Below are 24,230 nucleotides of genomic sequence, written 5' to 3' on the forward strand. Positions count from 1 at the left end.
CTTCCTCATGATCATTGATGCCCCACGAGGTGAGATCTTGCATGGAGCCCCAGACCGAGGGTGATTGACCGTCATCTTGAACTTCTTCCATTTTCTAATAATTGCGCTAACAGTTGTTGCCTTCTCACCAAGCTGCTTGCCTATTGTCCTGTAGCCCATCCCAGCCTTGTGCAGGTCTACAATTTTATCCCTGATGTCCTTACACAGCTCTCTGGTCTTGGCCATTGTGGAGAGGTTGGAGTCTGTTTGATTGAGTGTGTGGACAGGTGTCTTTTATACAGGTAACGAGTTCAAACAGGTGCAGTTAATACAGGTAATGATTGGAGAACAGGAGGGCTTCTTAAAGAAAAACTAACAGGTCTGTGAGAGCCGGAGTTCTTACTGGTTGGTAGGTGATCAAATATGTATGTCATGCAATAAAATGCAAATTAATTACTTAAAAATCATACAATGTGATTTTCTCACAGTTGATTCCGTCTCTCACAGTTGAAGTGTACCTATGATAAAAATGACAGACCATGTTTTGTAAGTAGGAAAACCTGCAAAATCGGCAGTGTATCAAATACTTGTTCTCCCCACTGTACACCTTAGCCAGTTTTTCACAATTCCTGACATTTAATCCTAGTAAAAATACCCTGTCTTAGGTCAGTTAGGATCACCACATTATTTTAAGAATGTGAAATGTCAGTATAATAGTAGAGATAATTATTTATATCAGTTTTTTTTCCTTCATCACATTCAAAGTGGGTCAGAAGTTTACATACCCTCTATTAGTATTTGGTAGCATTGCCTTTACATATTTAGTATATAGTGCACCAGTCCCTCCTGCAGCAAAGCACCTCCACAGCATGATGCTGCCACCCCCGTTCTTCACGGTTGGGATGGTGTTCTTCGGCTTGCAAGGACCCCCTTTTTCCTCCAAGCATAACGATGGTCATTATGGCCAAACAGTTCTATTTTTGTTTCATCAGACCAGAGGACATTTCTCCAAAAAGTACGATCTTTGTCCCCATGTGCAGTTGCAAACCGTAGTCTGGCTTTTTTATGGCGGTTTTGGAGCAGTGGCTTCTTCCTTGCTGGCGGCCTTTCAGGTTATGTCGATATAGGACTTGTTTTACTGTGGATATAGATACTTTTGTACCTGTTTCCTCCAGCATCTTCACAAGGTCCTTTGCTGTTGTTCTGGGATTGATTTGCACTTTTCGCACCAAAGTACGTTCATCTCTAGGAGACAGAACGCGTCTCCTTCCTGAGCGGTATGACGGCTGTGTGGTCCCATGGTGTTAATACTTGCATACTATTGTTTGTACAGATGAACGTGGTACCTTCAGGCATTTGGAAATTGCTCCCAAGGATGAACCAGACTTGTGGACGTCCACAATTTTTTTTCTGAGGTCTTGGCTGATTTCTTTTGACTTTCCCATGATGTCAAGCAAAGAGGCACTGAGTTTGAAGGTAGGCCTTGAAATACATCCACAGGTACACCTCCAATTGACTCAAATGATGTTGATTAGCCTATCAGAAGCTTCTAAAGCCATGACATAATTTTCTGGAATTTTCCAAGCTGTTTAAAGGCCAGTCAACTTAGTGTATGTAAACTTCTGACCCACTGGAATTGTGATACAGTGAATTATAAGTGAAATAATCTGTCTGTAAACAATTGTTGGAAAAATTACTTGTGTCATGCACTAAGTAGATGTCCTAACCGACTTGCCAAAACTATAGTTTGTTAACAAGAAATTCGTGGAGTGGTTGAAAAATGAGTTTTAATGACTCCAACCTAAGTGTATGTAAACTTCCGACTTCAACTGTATGTGACTCTCACTCTCTCTAGTACATTCTACAATACTCATATCACTCTATAACCAAGTTAGTTTTGCTTAAATTCAACAACAAAATTGTATCTTGCACTCATGCCAATAAAGCATTTGAAATTAAACAATTCAATCGAGAAAGACAACAAGAGAGACATATACAGAAACAGACTTAGGTTTTTACAGGAGCCATAGTAGGAGAATTGGTTTTCCAAACTTTTTCCTAAAGCGATTACCCAGCTCGCACATAACGTTCTGAGAACCATATGTTTCTTAGAGCTTGTTGAGAGTGTGGTTGTTCTATGGTTATTTTGCATACAACCTTCCCACAACTTTCTGGGGATGGTACTTCCCACTGGGCATAGCTGCTCCTCACTGGGCAAAAACTGGTTGAATCAATGGTGTTTCCATGTCATTTCAAACCCCAAAATCTTGAATAAACATGGAAAAGTGATTGGATTTGCAAAAAGTCATCAACTTAAAGGCATTTTGCGTTGAATTCGCGTTAGTTGAAAACTCAACAAAATGTAAATCAAAACTAAACGTTGAACTGATGTCTGTGCCCAGTGTGTGCCCACATGCGCACTGATTTAAAGCAACAGCATTCGAAGATGATGCGGTTAAAAAATTCTGCAGCTGCAATTAAAAAATTATGATCTTTACAATTAAAAAATAAATAGGTGACCCCCGAAAGCCGATAGCACTAGCCATAATACTGAACCTGCAAAAGGGACCAGTGAAGAAAGATGGAGATGTGTAAATTAGACGTTCATTCATACTGTATATATTAGGCCTATTATTACTGTAGCCTATAGGCTATGCTGAAGCAAATTTTGTCACAATAACAAAGTTACCAGCTGATAATGAGATGATACAGTGCATTTGGAAAGTATTCATACCCATTGACTTTCTCCACATTTTGTTAAGTTACAACCTTATTCTAAAACTGATTATAAAAATTGTTTCCCCTCATCAATCTACACACAATACCCCATAATGACAAAGCAAAAACAGGTTTTTAGACATTTTTGCTAATTTATTACATATAAAATAACTGAAATATCACATTTACATAAGTACTCAGACCCTTTACTCAGTACTTTGTTGAAGCACCTTTGGCAGCGATTACAGCCTCGAGCCTTCTTGGGTATGACGCTACAAGCTTGACACACATGTATTTGGGAAGTTTCTCCCATTCTTCTCTGCAGATCCTCTCAAACACTGTCAGGTTGGATGGGGAGCATCGCAGCACAGCTATTTTCAAGGCTCTCCAGAGATGTTCGATCGGGTTCAAGAACGGGCTCTGGCTGGGCCACTCAAGGACATTCAGAGACTTGTCCCGAAGCCACCCCTGCGTTGTCTTGGCTGTGTGCTTAGGGTTGTTGTCGTGTTGGAAGGTGAACCTTCGCCCCAGTCTGAGGTCCTGAGAGCTCTGGAGCAGGTTTTCATCAAGGATCTCTCTGTACTTTGCTCCGTTCATCTTTCCCTCGATCCTGACTAGTCTCACAGTCCCTACCACTGAAAAACATCCCCACAGATTGATTCTGCCACCACCATGCTTCACCGTAGGGATGGTGCCAGGTTTCCTCCGAACGTGACGCTTGGCATGGTCTGAGATGTTGAATTTAAGCAAAACTAACTTGGCATGGTCTGAGAGTCCTTCAGGTGCCTTTGGCAAACTCCAAGCGGGCTGTCATGTGCCTTTTACTGAGGAGTGGCTTCCGTCTGGCCACTCTACCATAAAGGCCTGATTGGTAGAGCGCTGCAGAGATGGTTGTCCTTCTGGAAGGTTCTCCCATCTCCACAGAGGAACTCTGGAGCTCTGTCAGAGTGACCATCGGGTTCTTGGTCACCTCCCTGACCAAGGCCCTTCTCTCCCGATTGCTCAGTTTGGCCGGGTGGCCAACTCTAGGAAGAGTCTTGGTGGATCCAAACTTCTTCCATTTAAGAATGATGGAGGCTACTGTGTTCTTGGGGACCTTCAATGCTGCAGAAATGTTTTGGTACCCTTCCCCAGATCTATGCCTTAGCACAATCCTGTCTCCGAGCTCTACTGACAATTCCTTCGACCTCATGGCTTGGTTTTTGCTCTGGCATGCACTGTCAAATGTGGGACCTTATATAGATAGGTGTGTGCCTTTCCAAATCATGTCCAATCAATTGAATTTACCACAGGTGGACTCAAATTAAGCTGTAGAAACATCTCAAGGATGATCAATGGAAACAGGACGCACCTCAGCCCAATTCTGAGTCTCATAGCAAAGGGTCTGAATACTGTATGTAAATAAGGTATATGTTTTTTATTTTTAATACATTTGCAAACATTTCTAAAAGCCTGTTTTCGCTTTGTCATTATGGAGTATTGTGTGTAGATGGATTATTTTGTAACGTTTTTTATATACATTTTAGAATAAGGCTGTAACGTAACAAAATGTGGAAAAAGTCAACGTCTGAATACTTTCCGAATGCACTGTACATATACAATTACATTGATACAGACACATTACAGAGATAGAGACGAAAAAATGCTCAACCTCCAGATGAGTATGAGGGGGGAGTTTAAGTACAATTCTTACAAGCTTGTTTGGCTGGTAGCTTATTCTTTAGATGTTTGGGGCTGCTGGTGAACCATGATGTGCAGGCATAATCAAAATTACACTTGACTAGGTAGGTTTCCATCCAATTCGCGACAGATTTTCATGCGAATATTCTAAAATCTTCATAAAAACAATATGCCATTTCAGAGTTTCCTTTAGGAAAATTTAGCACCGGACAACATGACAAGGAAGATTTTAATGTACCAGACATTTGAGAAATTTACCGGACACCCATATGTATTCAGATCAGACCTGGCGCAGCCAGCACCATCAATAAATGAGGGATATTGGCCAAGTGAGCCACATTTACGTGTCCTTAAAAACAGCATATAACAAATTACAAAAACACCATTCCTTGTGTTTCGATGTGTAGCATATGCAAACCTTTATAGCCTATTTTTTTATTGGTTTTAAGGCTACTTTCCTAAAACAATAATTGTCCACCCACGGTTCAGTTGTCAGAGATTTGAGCACTACATGTATCAGGGCATTGCATGCATAGGCCTATAAGCTTAGGTGTCCACTGTATGATATTACATTTGAATAAATATATATAGCCTATATAAAGGAAGAGAAGCTTAGGCCAAACCCCAGAGAGATAGAAATATGCCGATGGCATGCTACAACACCGACATGCATTTCTTTATGGCAGATGGCTACTGTGTCTGCTATACAGATATAGAAGTACAGAAGGATGCTAATTTGTTAATTTTCTATCAGAATATTTGTATATATAAAGATAAGCATTATATTGTTAGATTATAGGAGTAACTCTGGTAGGCCTGAAACAATCTTCCTCACCTCAAGTTCAACTGTCGGAGTCAGTTGGAGCGTCGGGGCGTACTGCCTTCATATCAAAGGCCTGCAGTAGCTAAAGCTTAATAATAGCCACACCATACCAAACCTTCACAAATGTTTCTAAACTTTATTAGGGTAATATCAAAAGTAAGTCAAGCCATTGTTTATAGGGAAAATAAGAGCAGAAGAGCAAATGTAAACCAGGGAAAAAACACACTACCCTGTGCCCAATAAAAAAAACACACAACCATCCCCAAAGCAAAACAAATTGTTTGACAACACTCCTCTATTTTGTACATTCACATGGTCTGGGTGTGTTTCTAGGTTCTGAACAGAATGTAATAACTGTGAATGTAATCTTCTCAAAAGGAGCAGGCCTCCTGCTGTTCTGAATAAGAATCACAATCTTCCAGCTAATATACAGGATTGGTTTTGTCAGAACACAGACATTATGTTGGAATAACCTGTCATTGTGTCAAGGTTTTTACCCCATTGTATTGGCCCTGGTGGAGTAGAGTTCTGTGAGCTTTCATGTCAATTAGTTTATTTCACGTGTTCGTGGAGAGATTTAGGCTTTATAAAGTCAGACTCATTCTGTATGGTAATGAGTGTGAGGAGCACCTTATAGAATTTCTTTGATGTAGACCTAGAGAGGTAGAGAGAGAGAGGAGGAGGAGGGGGAGAAAGGGAGAGAGAGAAAGAGAGATTAGAGAGAAACACGTTAGAAATACACTATTTACAATTCACCACTGACATACAGTATGGCAGCCTTGAGGAAGTAAATTAGACAGGGTTAGAGAGAAAAACCCTGTTCAGATTTCTCTATGCTGGTTGGGTCCACATAACAGAACAAATCCTTTAGCGGTCTCTGGAGAGACTCTTTATGTCTGAGTCGTTGATGAAAGACTTGGTGTATACACTTTGTGGTCATGCAGGTCTCTAGCTCTCCATCTCTCTGTTTTCTCTCCATCTATGCCCCTCTCCTCTCACTTTATCTTTTACTCGTCCTCTTTCCCTTTCTCTACCACTCTCTCCCTCTATCTCTCCCTCCACCCTGCTCTCTGTTTGGTAGGAAACACAAATCCAGCTTTCGTCAGGCGTAAGGCAAGCAAGCCTGAAGCTGTCAGCGAGTTTGAGGAGAAAAGCTATTTCATTTATCTCCAGTGCCCAGATTGATGCCCCTGCCAATATCTGTATGAAAATATACAGCCTCCCTTGTGGATAAAGTCTGCTTCCCTGGATTCCCTGCCTCTGAAGTCTCTGCTCTGCTTCCGTCAGTCAATATTGTTTTGTTTCCCGCTTTTACCCCTTTGGGTACAACAGGCGGACAAGCATAAAAAATGATAACTTAACCCGACTTGTCCTCTTTCTTAGGGTGTTCAGACGAGCGTGTGCACTTCTCTGCCGGACCTGTGAAATGCTTCAGTGTCAAGTGCTTTTGACTTTTTGAAAAGAAGGAGTGAAAATAGGTCCCTTTTCAGCAGACTTCTTTTCACTGGGGTTATTGGTCACTCAGCGAAAAGCATTGAAGGGTAATTCACTGTGGCTGCTCTGCCTGGCCTTAGACCAGCATCATTAGGCTCTCTGCTTCTCTGGCTGCAGGACAGAAAGACTCATTTAGGCTAAATCCTACAGGGTGGGATGGAGCTAACTCAGGCAGGCTCTGCTTAGAGACTAATGCTGGGCATACACTACACAACTTCTAAAATCTTAACTTGCTCGCATTTTCCCAAATCTTTCATTCCGTCCATCCACAACCCCAGTACGTGGGTGCTCACATGACACGATGATTCCCTAGTTGATCCTGCCTTGTGTTTCTCGGTTGTTGTAGGAAAAAAATGCAGACACGCAAACAGTAAGCTGCTTTATTAGTGTACACATTATTATGTGCAGAAACATAAAAAAAGAGACAGAGGTGCAGAATATGTATAAAATAATCATGATAATATGAAATTATATTTTTGGTTTCTGTCATGGTAGGACACAGATGTACTATTGGTGGAGTTCGTTTTGCATGGCCCGGTGCCCCGGGTGGGACGAGATTTCACTTAAGGACCAATGGAATGGTCTAAAAAGAGCAAAATCTGGGGCACCGGATTTCTCTCCACAGCTTGACCAATCTGTCTTCCATCAACTCGGTCCACACGGTGCGTGTTTTTGTTGCTTTCCTCTTCGCCGTCATTGTTTTGGTCTCACATACTGAGTGCTCATTGGCTATTGGCAGCAGTCCTTGCACAATCACGTTGCAGCACTGCTCATACTACAAGATGCACACAGGACATCTGACAGGGGTCTGGAGAACGGAACAGCCATCATCGGTTCGTCCTTGACCCGCTCAAACTACGCGAGTCCCGACGTACTGATCTTAGCCCGAATTCATAGGATTTCACCCCGATCATGAAAATTTGTCTGGGACGGCAAAAACGTGTAGTTTATGCCCGGCATAAGGGAATGTACTACACTATACAGGCCACAGGTGGCACATCATCATCATTATAAGATCCTAACATAGACTGGGTCCATTTTCTTCCCCCTTCCCTCCATCCATTACGGCAGACCAAAATATCTTATACCACAGAGAAATGCATGCTGGGACGGCTTGAGGTCTAATGACTTTCCACCTCAGAGAGGTGAGAGAGAGAGGTAAGAGAGGGAGAGGGAGAGAGAGGGAGAGAGAAAGAAAGAGAGAGAGAGAGGTGAGAGAGAGTTGCTGATAAAAAAAGACGTAGAAAGAGGCATTAGCATTGCTGGAGGTCTAATCCTTTTCCACCTCCATGGGAGAGGAAAGAGAGAAGTGAGAAAGAGTGATGAAGTGTGATGGACAGATAGCTAGGGAGAGAAAGAGAGAGAGAGAGAGAGAGAGAGAGAGAGAGAGGAAGAGAGAGAAAAGGAAGAGAAAGACAGAGATAGAGAGGAAGGAAGAGAAAGAGAGAGATATAGGGCTGTCAGTCTGTGACGATCAGTCAAAGAGTCCAAATAAACAGGCTTTACGTAAGGCTCTCCTTCAGGAGAGAGGGAGTCTGTGACCTCCCAACAGAGAGAGAGAAATAGAGGAGGATAAATTGGAGAATGGAGAAACAGTGTAACTGCCACGTCTGACTGTGGATGCCAACAGTGACATTCCCTATCTCCAGCTTATTATCCAGGCAGTGTATTTGTGTTGGCCTGGTGTGGGGATGTGTCCCAACTCAGCATTAGGAACATGCATCAGACTATCCAATTCTACTGCCCGGTCTTTATTCTGCACTTTTACTGTGCATTATTTTCATTTGGAGGTTGTATTTAGTCCTGTCTGTATGGGGGATGTAGCTACAGGTTCTCAAAATATGGGGCACAGGGGCCTCTCTAAACTACCTTGCACATTCTGAGAAAGGCTGATTTGCGCTGTGTGTGAACCTCAGACACAAACTATGTTTTAGAGGGTTTGGAGGTGTTCCACGCATCTGAGTCATTCTATTTTATGTGTTTTGGTCACCTCATAAGAAGCTTTTTAGTGGCTATTACTACCCAACAACTCTGTAAAAACTTCACTGTCTCTGCAAATGCGTTTTACAACCAACACCAATTCCATAAAAACAAATGTGGTAGGTGCTAAAAGTCTCACATATATCGTGTAACTGGTATTCCCATTACAAGACAGGCTTACTGTAACTGGTATTCCCATTACAAGACAGGCTTACTGTAATTGGTATTTAATTCCCTCTGTAAAAAAAAAGGTACCTCCGCAAAAAAACATTTCCCAGAGTTCATTGCGTTTTCCCTGTGTCTCCCCTACAGACCACTGGTGGCCCCTGCCTTCGGACCTGTGCCCTGTCTGGATCTACCTGGACGTGCTGTTCTCCACAGCCTCCATCATGCACCTGTGTGCCATCTCTCTGGACCGCTACATCGCCATCAGGAACCCCCTCCACCACAGCCGCTTCAACTCCCGAACCAAGGCCCGCCTCAAGATCATGGCTGTCTGGACCATCTCTGTGGGTAAGAGACTGGAAGACTGCACAAGTATATGCCGCCCTCTTGCTTTAGAGAGAGAGGGAAAGAGATGGAAGAGAGAGAGAGGAAGAGAGAGCATGTGGGTCTTTCTATAAATAATGGGGCCAATGGGTGACATTGGGATAAACCTTTCAAAATGGTTTGAAACAAAAATAAAAAAAAGATTTTGTGTACTTAGAGGAATAAAAGTGAATATTTGCTAATTGCCCCATAACTCCACCTATACAACAACATAGGCGTAGGACTATCCATACAGACATTGGCAAGTCAAATTCAGGGACTTTTTCAAGCACTTAATTGTAATTTTCACAGACCTCAATGTTATACAATTATATAATTTATAAACACCCCCCATTACTACTTTAAGAATAATGCATTTAGGCCAAAAAGGCCAGAAAGTAGGGAGGCCATTACCACTAAGAATAATTACTTTTTTAGGCCTTGCCAATGCATTGATTTTCAAATTATTACTCCATTCTAAAATATGTGAGAATAATGTGGACATTGCCTGACTAAATAGATTGGCTGCATGGTGATTTTTCTGTAGCCTATATGGCCGACGCAGGCACACATAATAAAGCCATGAATAGTGGTAGCATGAATCTCACTATCGCTGTTTTTATCATGAGAAAGTTACCAAAAACCAGGTTCCTTTTTAATGGAAGGATTTGTATGGAAAGCCAAGTTGAAGCCAACATTAGATGTTGTCGTCATAATAACCGCATGTGGTTTTAACGCAACAGAGTTGCGCAACACTCTTCAATTGAAGCTGCGGACACAAACGAAAGTGGCCACATCTCTCACAAAAACGGATAAAAAATGAAATAATGTACAGTGGGGAAAAAATGTATTTAGTCAGCCACAAATTGTGCAAGTTCTCCCACTTAAAAAGATGAGAGAGGCCTGTAATTTTCATCATAGGTACACGTCAACTATGACAGACAAATTGAGAATTTTGTTCTCCAGAAAATCACATTGTAGGATTTTTTATGAATTTATTTGCAAACTATGGTGGAAAATAAGTATTTGGTCACCTACCAACAAGCAAGATTTCAGGCTCTCACAGACCTGTAACTTCTTCTTTAAGAGGCTCCTCTGTCCTCCACTCATTACCTGTATTAATAGCACCTGTTTAAACTTGTTATCAGTATAAAAGACACCTGTCCACAACCTCAAACAGTCACACTCCAAACTCCACTATGGCCAAGACCAAAGAGCTGTCAAAGGACACCAGAAACAAAATTGTAGACCTGCACCAGGCTGGGAATACTGAATCTGCAATAGGTAAGCAGCTTGGTTTGAAGAAATCAACTGTGGGAGCAATTATTAGGAAATGGAAGACATACAAGACCACTGATAATCTCCCTCGATCTGGGGCTCCACGCAAGATCTCACCCCGTGGGGTCAAAATGATCACAAGAACGGTGAGCAAAAATGCCAGAACCACACGGGGGGACCTAGTGAATGACCTGCAGAGAGCTGGGACCAAAGTAACAAAGCCTACCATCAGTAACACACTACGCCGCCAGGGACTCAAATCCTGCAGTGCCAGACGTGTCCCCCTGCTTAAGCCAGTACATGTCCAGGCCCGTCTGAAGTTTGCTAGAGTGCATTTGGATGATCCAGAAGAGGATTGGGAGAATGTCATATGGTCAGATGAAACCAAAATATAACTTTTTGGTAAAAACTCAACTCGTCGTGTTTGGAGGACAAAGAATGCTGAGTTGCATCCAAAGAACACCATACCTACTGTGAAGCATGGGGTGGAAACATCATGCTTTGGGGCTGTTTTTCTGCAAAGGGACCAGGACGACTGATCCGTTTAAAGGAAAGAATGAATGGGGCCATGTATCGTGAGATTTTGAGTGAAAACCTCCTTCCATCAGCAAGGGCATTGAAGATGAAACGTGGCTGGGTCTTTCAGCATGACAATGATCCCAAACACACCGCCCGGGCAACGAAGGAGTGGCTTCGTAAGAAGCATTTCAAGGTCCTGGAGTGGCCTAGCCAGTCTCCAGATCTCAACCCCATAGAAAATCTTTGGAGGGAGTTGAAAGTCTGTGTTGCCCAGCGACAGCCCCAAAACATCACTGCTCTAGAGGAGATCTGCATGGAGAAATGGGCCAAAATACCAGCAACAGTGTGTGAAAACCTTGTGAAGACTTACAGAAAACGTTTGTCCTGTGTCATTGCCAACAAAGGGTATATAACAAAGTATTGAGAAACTTTTGTTATTGACCAAATACTTATTTTCCACCATAATTTGCAAATAAATTCATTAAAAATCCTACAATGTGATTTTCTGGAGAAAAAAAATTCTCATTTTGTCTGTCATAGTTGACGTGTACCTATGATGAAAATTACAGGCCTCTCTCATCTTTTTAAGTGGGAGAACTTGCACAATTGGTGGCTGACTAAATACTTTCTTTCCCCACTGTATAATTATATGGGAGCAGGATAACTTATAAATTGGCCACAATAATGACAAGGACTTTCAAGTACCAAATTGAGGAAATGTCAGATTTTCAAGGTAGGCCTATTTCAGTACTTGAATTTCTGAGCTCCAAATTCTAATCCAAGTAGTCAATCATATTTTAATCAAATGTATTCATAAAACCTTTTTACATCAGCAGATGTCACAAAGTTCTATACAGAAATGCTTGTCTCGTTTAACATTTCAGTTGTAACATGGAAACAAATGTATTTGTCATGTTATTTCATTACCCGATTATATTGTGAAAAAGCCCACTAGGCTATGTAAGTTGTTGTCACTATATCCAGAATAATTATTAGGAATACCGTTGGGTGTTGCGCAAGATAGTCTATCCTACACAATCGCGCACAGTAGACTCTGTGTCCAATCCGAACTCATTATCTTGATGCTTTCTCTGTTAACTCTAACAAGACCCTGCTGTAAATCAAGCAGTGATGTGTATTCAAGGTCACCAAGGGAAGCCAGGCTTCCCCAAAAAAATCAAAAAAAAAAAAAAGAAACCATCAAATAATTTATATTTCCCCCCCAAAATTACCAAAAATATAAATAGAAAACCATCAAATAATCTCTGTGTTTCATAATTTTCCTTGCCACCGTAGCATTGAATACAAGGGAAGCCAGCGAGCATTTGGCCTCCCTTTACCAAAAAAAGTATAAAAATCAGCGTTGAGCTAAACTGAGCGAGCTCAACTATGAATGGTCTTGGCAACAAAGAAAAAGTTGTCTCTCCTATCAAATCGCTTTGAGAGAATATGTCATTAACAGAAACAACTTGAATTTTTTCATCTCCTTGTGTTGTTGTCCTCCAGTTGCTAAAATTGGCCCTTTCCTAAATTAGCCATGGATGGAGATAGGGATTTGGACTTGTGGTTTTACTTCATTCTCCGTACTGGCCAATGATTATAACAGCGATTCTGATCCAACCATTAAGTCATACATTGTTGTGCCCCTGGCCTGAGAGGATGGAAGTTCAATATGTACAGTAGCTAGATGTAGAAGGCTAATGTTAATAGCTAACGTTGCCCATGAATGGAAGTTAGGTTAGCGAGCAAGCATTTTAGCCAGGTAGCCTAGGACAACACAAAATAAAAGTGTGTACTGTATGACAGAGTGATAGACCATTTCATCAACATGAAAGAGAAGAGGATGGCATTGGCGTTTCTCTACAAGTAGGGTGAGTCAACGTGTTTTCTACTTGCACGAACGTGCACGAACGTGCACGCACACACAGAAATCAGAACCATGGACAGCCACATCATATTTAGCTTATGTTGATTGGACTAAATTGTTTTTGTTATCTTTTAGTTGTCAGTGTATTAGACTAAGCAGAGGTGATTTGATAATGTTGAAGTTGAAATGGTGCTGGAATAGTGGAGGCAGCTCCTGTTTTCTTTGCAACTTGCAGTAACTCTCTGTGGTTCTAAATCAATAGTTGTTTAGTGGTCCAAAAATGTCGGAAACATTAACTTGCTTAACCATGCTGTAGGTTATGTAACTTTCTGTTACATGCAATATGCGTCGTGGACTTCAACGGACAGAGGTTGCTATCCGGTTTTGTGATAAAACAAAGGTGTGGTTGAATTTATTCTGCCACTGTCTTCTTATTGTCTCGGCCTTTAGGCCTATATATCACGAGATATATGAATTAACAGCAAACAACGCAATTATCATGACACATACAGTGTAGGTTGTTATATGGCAAAACACATTTTTTTTGGGCGGGGGGTTACCCACGCACTACTTCTGAAATCAAGCAGACAACAACAGATTATCAACTTCAATTCGCTAGGGATATTAGATCCAACGTGGATCCAGGCTTCACTGGTGTAACGAATGATACAAAATATTCTGGACATTCCTCGCAAAAATGTTTTTTCCAGTGTGGTTGCATCGCATGCACTATCACAACAGCTGTTGTCACTTGACTATTGTCGTAGTAAATATATAATGTTATAGCTTGGTCTGACTAAAATCTTGTGCATGACCCATTTTGTGTTGGGCCTTTGTATTCAATACAATGCACAAAAGAGTCCTATCTTGTCAGCCTTATCAGCAGGTGGCTAAGGACAACACCCACGCCATAGGTCTCTCAGTTCTTCCAACTCACGAGTTCTTGCTCTGAGGACACACACACACACACCCCCCCACACACACACACACACACACACACACACACACACACACACACACACACACACACACACACACACACACACACACACACACACATACACACACACACACACACACACACACAAAAATCCCCTTCTCTTAGGCTGAACATCTGAAGACAGAGAACCCGACTCAGAGCCAATGCAACAGTGATACTAACCTGGAGGGGACCTCGCCCAACTCATCAGGACCAATCAGAAGATCAGAACTACTAGAATCAACCTACTTCATTTTATTGTATAAAATGTCAGCACACAATGTTTCGGGGCTCTCTCAGATATCTCCCTACGAGATTGACGAACGGGTCCGTGCACGCGATTCCAGATATCTTTACCTCTGAATAAACTGCCTTATATTATACAATTATCCACCTTGTCCAAAAGTCTCTACTTGGTCTCCGTTCTCCAGTAAACTTGTTTTATCAACACTATCATTCCGAAAATTCCTTCCTGAATCAGATTATGTGTGGTGAAGCACCACGGTGTAATTTAACAGCTCGACACCAAATGCACATCCAACAAGTATTATGCATAATTATTGAAGAACCACGTTCATGACAGTATCGATTTAGGTTTTAAGTATCAAGGTAAGGTGACTCTTTCGGTTAGAAGCATTCGTATTTGCAATCGCATACATTATTTTAGATGTGTGTGCCCATGAAAACTGTTTTAATTCCTTGCATAAGGAGACAGGAAATGTTAAGTAGTTATACTGAATTTCTGAGATCTTTATAGAAAAAATATTTAGAAACTAGTCTTTGTCAAACACCCCCACATTGTACCGCTGGAGGAGGGAGGGAGGCAGTGAACGAGGGAATGAAAGAAGGAGAATGACTCTTAAACAGCTGTAATTTAAGTTTCAAGGTCAAAATATTTTTATGTAAGAGTCAAGGCGACTGAACAATCAGGACTTAATGGCCTAGTTGATATCCAGCTGATCAAGTCAATGGCCTAGCATGAAAATGAAATAATGAGCCACTAATGCAGCCTGGTACATCAAGGCGTTAGACTTAGCACAGAACAGTACGAGTCATTTCTGTTAAGTGAAGTCGGCACACCCAAGTATTTCTGTCGCGAAGCTAAAGCTGCAGCTAAAATGAGACATGCCCTGCTGTAGTTGTTTCATCAACCAACTTTTAGGGTCCAAATAACCAGATGTAAATTTGTTTAACCAAAAATTATTGACATGAGAATATTAGAGGGTCGATCAGCTCTCATCATGACAACTGCCTGTCAGACTTCAAATAAAATGTTATTCATCACATGCATCGCAAAACAACAGGTGTGGAGTAACAGTGAAATGCTTACTTACGGGCCCTTCCCAACAATGCAGAGAGAAAGAAAATAGAGAAATAATAGAAAAGTAAAACAGGTATTAATAAAAGCACCATTGGCAGCGATTCAGCTGTGAGTCTTTCTGGGTAAGTCTCTAAGAGCTTTCCACACCTGGATTGTGCAACATTTGCCCATTATTCTTTTCAAAATTCTTAAAGCTCTATCAAATTGGTTGTTGATCATTGCTAGACAACCATTTTCAGGTCTTGCCATAGATTTTCAAGCAGATTTAAGTCAAAACTGTAACTCAGCACTCAGAAACATTCACTGTCTTTGTGGTAAGAACTCCAGTGTAGATTTGACCTTGTGTTTTAGGTTATTGTCCTGCTGAAAGGTGAATTAATCTCCCAGTGTCTGGTGGAAAGCAGACTGAACCAGGTTTTCCTCTGGGATTTTGCCAGTGCTTAGCTACATTCCGTTTCTTTTTTATCCTGAAAAACTCCCCAGTCCTTAATGATTACAAGCATACCCATGGCATGATGCAGCCACCACTATGCTTGAAAATTTGCCCCAAACATAACACTTTGTATTGAAAAGGTTAATTGCTTTGCCACAATTTTTGCAGTATTACTTTAGTGCCTTGTTTCAAACAGAATGCATGTTTTGGAATAGTTTTATTCTGTACAGGCTTCCTTCTTTTCACTCTGTCATTTAGGTTACTATTGTGGAGTAACTACAATGTTGTTGATCCATCCTCAGTTTTCTCCTATCACAGCCATTAAACTACAGTATGTAACTGTTCTAAAGTCACCATTGGCCTCATGGTAAAATCCCTGAGCAGCAAGTGAGTTAGGAAGGACGACTGTATCTTTGCAGTGACTGGGTGTATTAATACACCATCCAAAAATGTAATTAATAACTTCACCATGCTCAAAGGGATATTCAATGTCAGTTTTTTTGTACCCATCTACCAATAGGTGCCCTTCATTGCGGGGCATTGAAAACTCCCTGGTCTTTGTGGTTGAATCTGTGTTTGAAATTCACTGCTCGACTGAGGGACCTTACAGATAATTGTATGTGTGGGGTACAGAGATAATGTAGTCATTCAAAAAATCATGTTAAACACCATTATTGCACACAGAGTGAGTCCATGCAACTTATTATGTGACGACTTGTTAAGCAAATGTTTATTTATTTAGGCTTGCCATCACAAAGGGGTAGAGTACATATTGAATGGAGAGATTTCAGCTTTTCATTTCTAATTAATTGGGGAATTTTCAATAAACATAATTCCTCTTTGACATTATGGGGTATTGTGTGTAGGCCAGTGACAAAAAATATGCACTACCCTCTGTAGCGCCTTGCGGTCAGATGCCAAGCAGTTGCCATACCAAGTGGTGATGCAGCCAGGCAAGATGCTCTCAAAGGTGCAAGTGTAGAACTTTTTGAGGATCTGAGGGCCCATGCCAAATCTTTTCAGCCTCCTGAGGGTTAAGAGGCATTGTCGTGCCCTCTTCACGACTGTGCTGGTGTATTTGGACCATGACAGGTCCTTAGTGATGTGGACACCCGCTCCACTTAAGCCCTGTCGATATGTGTGCTCGGCACTCCGTTTCCTGTAGTCCACGATCAGCTCCTTTGTCTTGCTGACATTGAGGGAGAGGTTGTTGTCCTGGCCCCACACTGCCAGATCTCTGACCTCCTCCATATAGGCTGATCAGGCCTACCACCGTCATGTCATCAGAAAACTTAATGATGGTGTTGGAGTTGTGCACGGCCACGCAGTCGTGGGTGAACAGGGAGTACAGGAGGGGACTAAGCACACACCCCTGAGGGGCCCCCGTGTTGAGGGTCAGCGTGGCGGATGTGTTGTTGCCTAACCTCACCACATGCGGACATCCAGTCAGGAAGTCCAGGATCCAGTTGCAGAGGGAGGCGTTCAGTCCCAGGGTCCTTAGCTTAGTGATGAGCTTGGAGGGCACTATGGTGTTGAACGCTGAGCTGTAGTCAATGACTTGTGTGGCTCCTTTATATTGCCTCAACCAATGCCTCAATACAACCACTAATGATCCAGTCATGCTGTGTAGAGACCCAGGGAGGCAGGGAGGGACAATGTCACATAGAACCAGGGAAGCAGAGAGAGACAACACACAACGTTGGGAGGAATTAACTCCCGATATGACTCACCATTCCACAGGTTCCAGGTCCCAGGCAGAGCGCTATAATATGATACGCTGCTGCCTGCAAATTAAATAAGATGATGTATGTCACTGCTGCTTATCTACATGTTATGTCTCATCCCCCACTCTGTGATGTTACACAGAACTGAGATGATGTATGCTGTTAAACAAACCCTGGAACACAGTGCTGCTACTGCCCAGCCTATTGCACAAGACTGCTACCACAGAGAGATATCGCTGAAGACCTTACAAAACCCCACACATACACATCTACACGTACACACACACCTCATCCTGTACACATAACAAATACTGTACGTACACACATTACGCTCTAACAAACTCATATGCACGAGTCCACACACTCACACCCACCTCACCCCGCCATGACCAAGGAAAGTTCCTGGGCCATGACCAGGACGTTATTAACTTTTCATGTCAAACAAGATAACTTTTGTAAGACCGCCAAGCTCAATTAAATAATACTACTATTTGGTCTTTGAAACCAGCAGTCATTTTCTTTCCCATTGAATCATTAAGGAGCTTCCTACAGCTTCCTGTATCTCTGTAATGTATTGTGCCTCAGTGTTGGTCTGAAAGACAGAGACTGAAGGCCTCCCCCGGAGCTATTTCTCTCCCTTCAGACAAACTGAGCTATAGTTTCCTCAAACAAAGAAACACGCAATAACCAAAGCCGTAACAATGTACATGTTGGCATCAACAGTTCCATGTTAATGAAACTGGCACACATTTTTGGGGGCAAATATGGAGATATAATTAGCTGAGCTGTGTTTATTGGAGTAGGAGCAAATTGCTCCTACAGAGCAGAGATACTGACCTAAGGTCAGTTTAGGATTTATTCTTCTTCCTGGGGTTAAGCTCATGTTTTGGGAAGGGTGAACTGATCCTAGGTCTGAGTCTAGTGTGTTCTCCAACCCGGAGCTCTTTGTATCTGTGGTTCTGGTGTGGACGTGTTAGTGTGGAAACATGGCAGAGATGGTTGAGATGTCTGGATCAGGTATGTGTTCTTTGGTCGGTCTCCAACTGCTGGGCTGGATGTGCTGCTGCTCTGCTCTACAGAAAACACTTAACACACACCCAGGGCAACGTGAAGCTAGTCCAAACAACCTTTAATACTAGGGAGGAATGGAGTAAAGATACGTGATGGGGGGGATAACAACAGAGTAGAAGGAATATTAACATCATATATGATGTTAATACACATTATATGATGAAATGTTGGACTTGAGTCATATGATTGATTCAGGGTTCCATGGCCATCTGGATAGCAGAAGATTGTCTTGACTATATGTCAGCTGCCTCCACATCCCAACCCACACAAGCAGATGTCTCTTTCTCAACTTCCTGAATTTCCAAAGTGCTCTTGACGCGATTGCTTTTCTGCATTTCAGGTATGTCTTGGTTCATCCTTTAAACATGCCCTGGATTTCAACAAACGCAGTAGCTACAGAAAAACTAACTCTTTCTCTAAGTCAGCCAAAAATAGTTCATGACATTCCCTCCCTGGTTAAGAAAAGACCAACTCGAAGAAAAACTTCAGCTTTCTCTCTCCTTTTAGTCTCAACCCCCTCTATATAGTGCATTCGGAATGTATTCAGACCCCTTCCCTTTTTCCACATTTTGTAATGTTACAGCCTTATTCTAAAATCGATACAATATTTTTTTTTCGTCATCAATCTACACACAATACCCATAATGACGAAGCAAAAAACTAGTTTTTAGAACCTTTTGCTAATTTATAACAAAAATAAAAAACTGAAATACTTTACTTACATAAGTATTCAGACCCTTTGCTATGCGACTCGAAATTGAGCTCAGGTGCATCCTGTTTCCATTGATCATCCTTGAAATGTTTCTACAACTTGATTAGAGTCCACCTGTGGTAAATGTAATTTATTGGACATGATTTGGAAGGCACACACCTGTCTATATAAGGTCCCACAGTTGACCGTGCATGTCAGAGCAAAAACCAAGCCATGAGGTCGAAGGAATTGTCCGTAGAGCTCCGAGACACGATTGTGTCGAGGCACAGATCTGGGGAAGGGTACCAAAACATTTCTGCAGCATTGAAGGTACCCAAGAACACAGTGGACTCCATCACTGTTAAATGGAAGAAGTTTGGAACCACCAAGACTCTTCCTAGAGCTGGCCACCCGGCCAAACTGAGGAATCGGGGGAGAAGGGCCTTGGTCAGGGAGGTGACCAAGAACCTGATGGTCACTCTGACAGAGCTCCAGAGTTCCTCGGTGGAGATGGGAGAACCTCCAAGAAGGACAACCATCTCTGCAGCACTCCACCAATCAGGCCTTTATGGTAGAGTGGCCAGATGGAAGCCACTCCTCAGTAAAAGGCATATGACGGCCCGCTTGGAGTTTGAGTGGCCAGCCAGAGCCTGGACTTTAACCCAATCGAACATCTCTGGAGAGACCTGAAAATAGCTGTGCAGCGACGCTCCCCAACCAACCTGACAGAACTTGAGAGGATCTGCAGAGAAGATCACATGTAGTCCCGTGTAGCTCAGTTGGTAGAGCATGGCGTTTGCAACGCCAGGGTTGTGGGTTCGATTCCCACGGGGGGCCAGTATGAAAATGTATGCACTCACTAACTGTAAGTCGCTCTGGATAAGAGCGTCTGCTAAATGAATTTTAAAAAATTAAAAATAATTGGAGAAAGTCCCCAAGACGACTCGAGGCTGTAATCGCTGCCAAAGGTGCTTCAACAAAGTACTGAGTAAAGGGTCTGAATACTTATGTAAATGTAATATTTCCATTTGTATTTTTAATACATTTTCAAAAAACCTGTTTCTGATTTGTCATTATGGGGTATTGTGTGTAGATTGATGAGGGGAAAAAACAATTTAATCAATTTTAGAATAAGGCTGTAACGTAACAAAATGTGGAAAAAGGGAAGGGGTCTGAATACTTTCCAAATGCACTGTATATCTTTAGATGGGGCCCACTGGGCACAGACGTCAATTCAACATCTATTCCACGTTGGTTCCAGGTAATTTCATTAAAATTACGTGGAAACAACATTGATTTAACCAGTGTGTGCCAAGTGGGAGGAGGTCACCAGGGCGAATAAAAACGCAGACAAAACTTATCTTTTGATTATTTCTGGATTCTGGGTATACAGGCATGATGATGGATTTTTGGCCTCCTAAATATGACAATAAAAATACTGACTGGAGCCTTGTCAGAAAATCGAATCAAATTGTATTTGTCAAATGTGCCGAATACAACGGTGGTAGACTTTACTGTGAAATGCTTTCTTACAAGCCCTTCCCTACAATGCAGAGTTTAAAAAATATATAAATAAAACATTTAAATAGTAACACAAGAGGAATAAAATACACAATAATTAAGCTAGAAACAGGGAGTACCAGTACCAGATCAATGTGCAAGTGTATGACGTATTTGAGGTAGATATGTACATGAAGGCAGGGTAAAGTGACTAGGCATCCGGATTTATAATAATATGAGTAAAATCAAGAACAGAGTAGCAGCAGCATATGATGAGTGTGAAAGTGTTTGTGCGTATGTAGTGAATGTGTGTGGGTTTTGTGTGAGAGTGTCAGTGTAGTGTGTGTGTGTGTGTGTGTGTGTATAGTCTACAATAATAACCCAACACTACCCCAACCTACCAGGAGAACATAGCTTTCATAGGCCCAGAGAGGAAGAGCAAGGAAATAGTCATTTCAGAGCAGTCGTTTAGGACGTATAACCCACCCTAACCCCGAAAATGACTCCTGAGTTTAAGTCTCATCCTTCTTCCAAGCAAAGTCATGAATGTGTAATAAAACGAGGGACTATTTAATTCCTTCAGATCAGGATGCCAGACCAGACAGAATTTGAGAAATATGCTAATGTACACTGAACAAAAATATAAAAGCAACATGTAGAGTGTTGGTCCCATGTTTCATGAGCTGTAAATAAAAGATCCCAGAAATGTTCCATACGCACAAAAAGCTTATTTCTCTGAACATTTGCCAAGATAATCCATCCAACTGACAAGTGTGGCATATCAAGAAGCAGATTCAACAGCATGATCATTACAACGATGCCCCTTGTGATGGGGACAATAAAAGGTCACTCTAAAATGTGCAGTTTTGTAACACAATACAATGCCACAGATGTCTCAAGTTTTGAGGGAGCGTGCAATTGGCATGCTGACTGCAGGAATGTCCACCAAAGCTGTTGCCAGAGAATTGAATGTTCATTTCTACCATAGGCCGCCTCCAACATCGTTTTAGAGAATGTGGCAGTACGTCCAACCGGCATCACAACTGCAGACCACGTGTATTGCGCCGTGTGGGCGAGTGGTTTGCTGATGTCAACGTTGTAAACAGAGCGCCCCATGGAGGCAGTGGGGTTATGGTATGGGCAGGCATAAGCTACGGACAACAAACACAATTGCATTTTATCGCTGGCAATTTGAATGCACAAAAATACCGTGACGAGATCCTAAGGCCCATTTTTGTAAAGATATCTGTGACCAGCAGATGCATTGTCTGTATTCCCAGTCAAATCCATAGATTAGGGCCTGATGAATTTATTTCAATTGACTGATTTCCTCATATGAACTGTAACTCAGTCAAATCTTTGAAATGGTGGCATGTTGCGTTTATATTTTTGTTCAGTATACTTGCAAATGGGAGGTAATAAATAATTGAATCTGTTACCCATGCCTAAAGTGATGTGATTTTAATTCCCTGTCTATTTTCCTACTCTGAACCCCAAAATGTCTGTCAGTGTCAGGCCAGTTGCACTTCCTCCCTGAGGGCATTAGGGTCTCTGCATCTAACTGTGTTGCTATGGGGATGAAAGCCATAGTGAATGGCTCCAGATGCTTCTGTCCCTCTCTCTCCCAAATCCAGTTATTGGCCGCTAATGATAATAGTGCTGGGTCAGTGAGGGGAAATTGCAGGGTTTATCTGTCCTGGTGGGCAGACAGTGGTGATATGAGGACTATTGCATTAATAATGCAAGAGGATCCTGCCCTGGTGGATTGATTTACGGTGGGAATGAGCAACAGGTGCGCTATGATTGTTGACTTTTTTTACTTTTTGATATTACTGGTACAATCTTGAAGCGCCACAGTGCTATGGTTTAGGCAGAGACAAGCTGTAGAAAATTACTTTGAAATCTCAAGAAGTGGAACACACGCAAACCTCACACCAAAATAACTTCTCTCTGTGTCTCTCTGTAGGTATCTCCATGCCCATCCCTGTCCTAGGCCTGCGGGACCACACCAAGGTATTTAAAGATGGCAGCTGCCTGCTGACAGACGACAGTTTCGTTCTGGTGGGCTCCTTCGTGGCCTTCTTCATCCCCCTCACCATCATGGTGGTCACCTACTTCCTCACCATCAGCGCCCTGCAGAACGAGGCTACCCTCTGCCTGGACCAGCTGGTGCCCCGGCCCAAGTGGAGCACCACCCTGACCCTGGGCTTCTTCCCACAGTCCTCGCTCTCCTCAGAGAAGCTCTTCTTCAGGCGTTCGCTCAGCCGTGACACAGGAGGGGTGGGAGGAGGAGTCGGCGGGGCCGGGGTGGACCCGCGGTACGGGCGTCGTACAATGCAGTCAATCAGCAATGAGCAGAAGGCCACCAAGGTCCTGGGTGTGGTCTTCTTCCTGTTCGTGGTCATGTGGTGTCCTTTCTTCATCACCAACGTGCTGGCAGTGGTGTGCGACCCCGTGAACTGTGATCCACGGGTGATGGGGGGGCTGCTGAATGTGTTCGTGTGGGTGGGATACCTCTCCTCAGCCGTCAACCCTCTGGTATACACTCTGTTCAACAAGACGTACCGTGCAGCCTTCTCCCGCTATGTACGCTGCCAGTACAGCCCAGAGAGGAAGCCTCTGCAGCTCATGTTGGTTAACACCATCCCTCCACTGGCCTATAACTCCACCCACCTGCCCCTGGAGGAAATGGGTTCCCTCAGGAATGGGGCCCAAAGTGGTGGAGGACCCAGGGACTCCTTACGAGCCCTGGTAAGGACCAAATCAAACTCAGACAACGACAAGGCACCCAGGGACCAAGATGAGAGCATCAGCTGTGTGTGAGCCTGTAAGGACTGAATCTCCCATAATCCTAGTGAGATGTGCAGGGTTTTGATCACAATCTCGCCTTGTTTTGGGAGGGAAACCTTTGGAAAGGGGGTTCCTGTGCTGGAACATGCTCAGTAGCTCTGTGGTGAGACTCATGCCAGAGAGGAATACGCAAAGCGAGAGGGTCCACTCCCGTCAAAATCTGTCCACGCGTGAATACAGCGATAAGCTGTAGGAAGCAGGAAGTACAGCGAGAGGAAAAGACACAGCCTGCCTCACAAACACTTAAACTAGTAACACCAGAAGAGAACAACTGAGCTAATGCTAAATTATCAGCAACAGCCAGGGGGTACGAGGGGATACATTTCCCCAAATATTTTCATACACCTAGCTTGGGTACCAGTCTGTTTAGCTAACATTCCACTCCTTGTGTGCCAAAGATGTTTCACAATGACACGTCAAGGAGTGGAATGTTAACCAAACGTACTGGTACCTAAGCTATCATACACCATATACAAATATATATTTGTGTATATACATTGTGCCCGTCCATAAATAAATGTGGGTTTTTGTTGTCATTACCTGAAGAGACAGAGCACATTTTTGTGTTTTCTTGTGTTTCCTTCATGCAGTATAAAAATACAGAAATGTGTACTGGTGGGATGTAGGCTAATGAAGATGTATATGTTGAGAGATTCCTAGGCATAGCTCAGGGGGCTAAAGGACCTTCCTTGTAAAGGCGTGGGACTCATTTGCACTAAGTGTTGTTGTACCTATGATTGATGTGATCTGTTGTTATAAACCCTCCCACTTTTTCATAGGGAACCCACCATCGCC

The 24,230-nt window shown here is 42.6% G+C and overlaps 1 protein-coding gene across 1 annotated transcript in view; it reads left to right on the forward strand.

Annotated features, from left to right (window-relative positions):
* LOC311144076 (5-hydroxytryptamine receptor 2A-like) overlaps positions 1-23,408 on the forward strand; it is a gene marked incomplete at both ends in the record, with an annotated part of 42,436 nt that extends 19,028 nt beyond the window's left edge. The window contains 2 exons of the mRNA XM_084180030.1: positions 8,987-9,187; positions 22,552-23,408. Of these exons, the coding sequence (XP_084036156.1) occupies positions 8,987-9,187; positions 22,552-23,408 (1,058 nt within the window). The remainder of the gene's footprint in view (positions 1-8,986; positions 9,188-22,551) is intronic.
* Positions 23,409-24,230: the final 822 nt, after the last annotated feature.

Source organism: Coregonus lavaretus (assembly GCF_964263955.1).
Source record: "Coregonus lavaretus genome assembly, chromosome: 16".
Lineage (NCBI taxonomy): Eukaryota > Metazoa > Chordata > Actinopteri > Salmoniformes > Salmonidae > Coregonus > Coregonus lavaretus.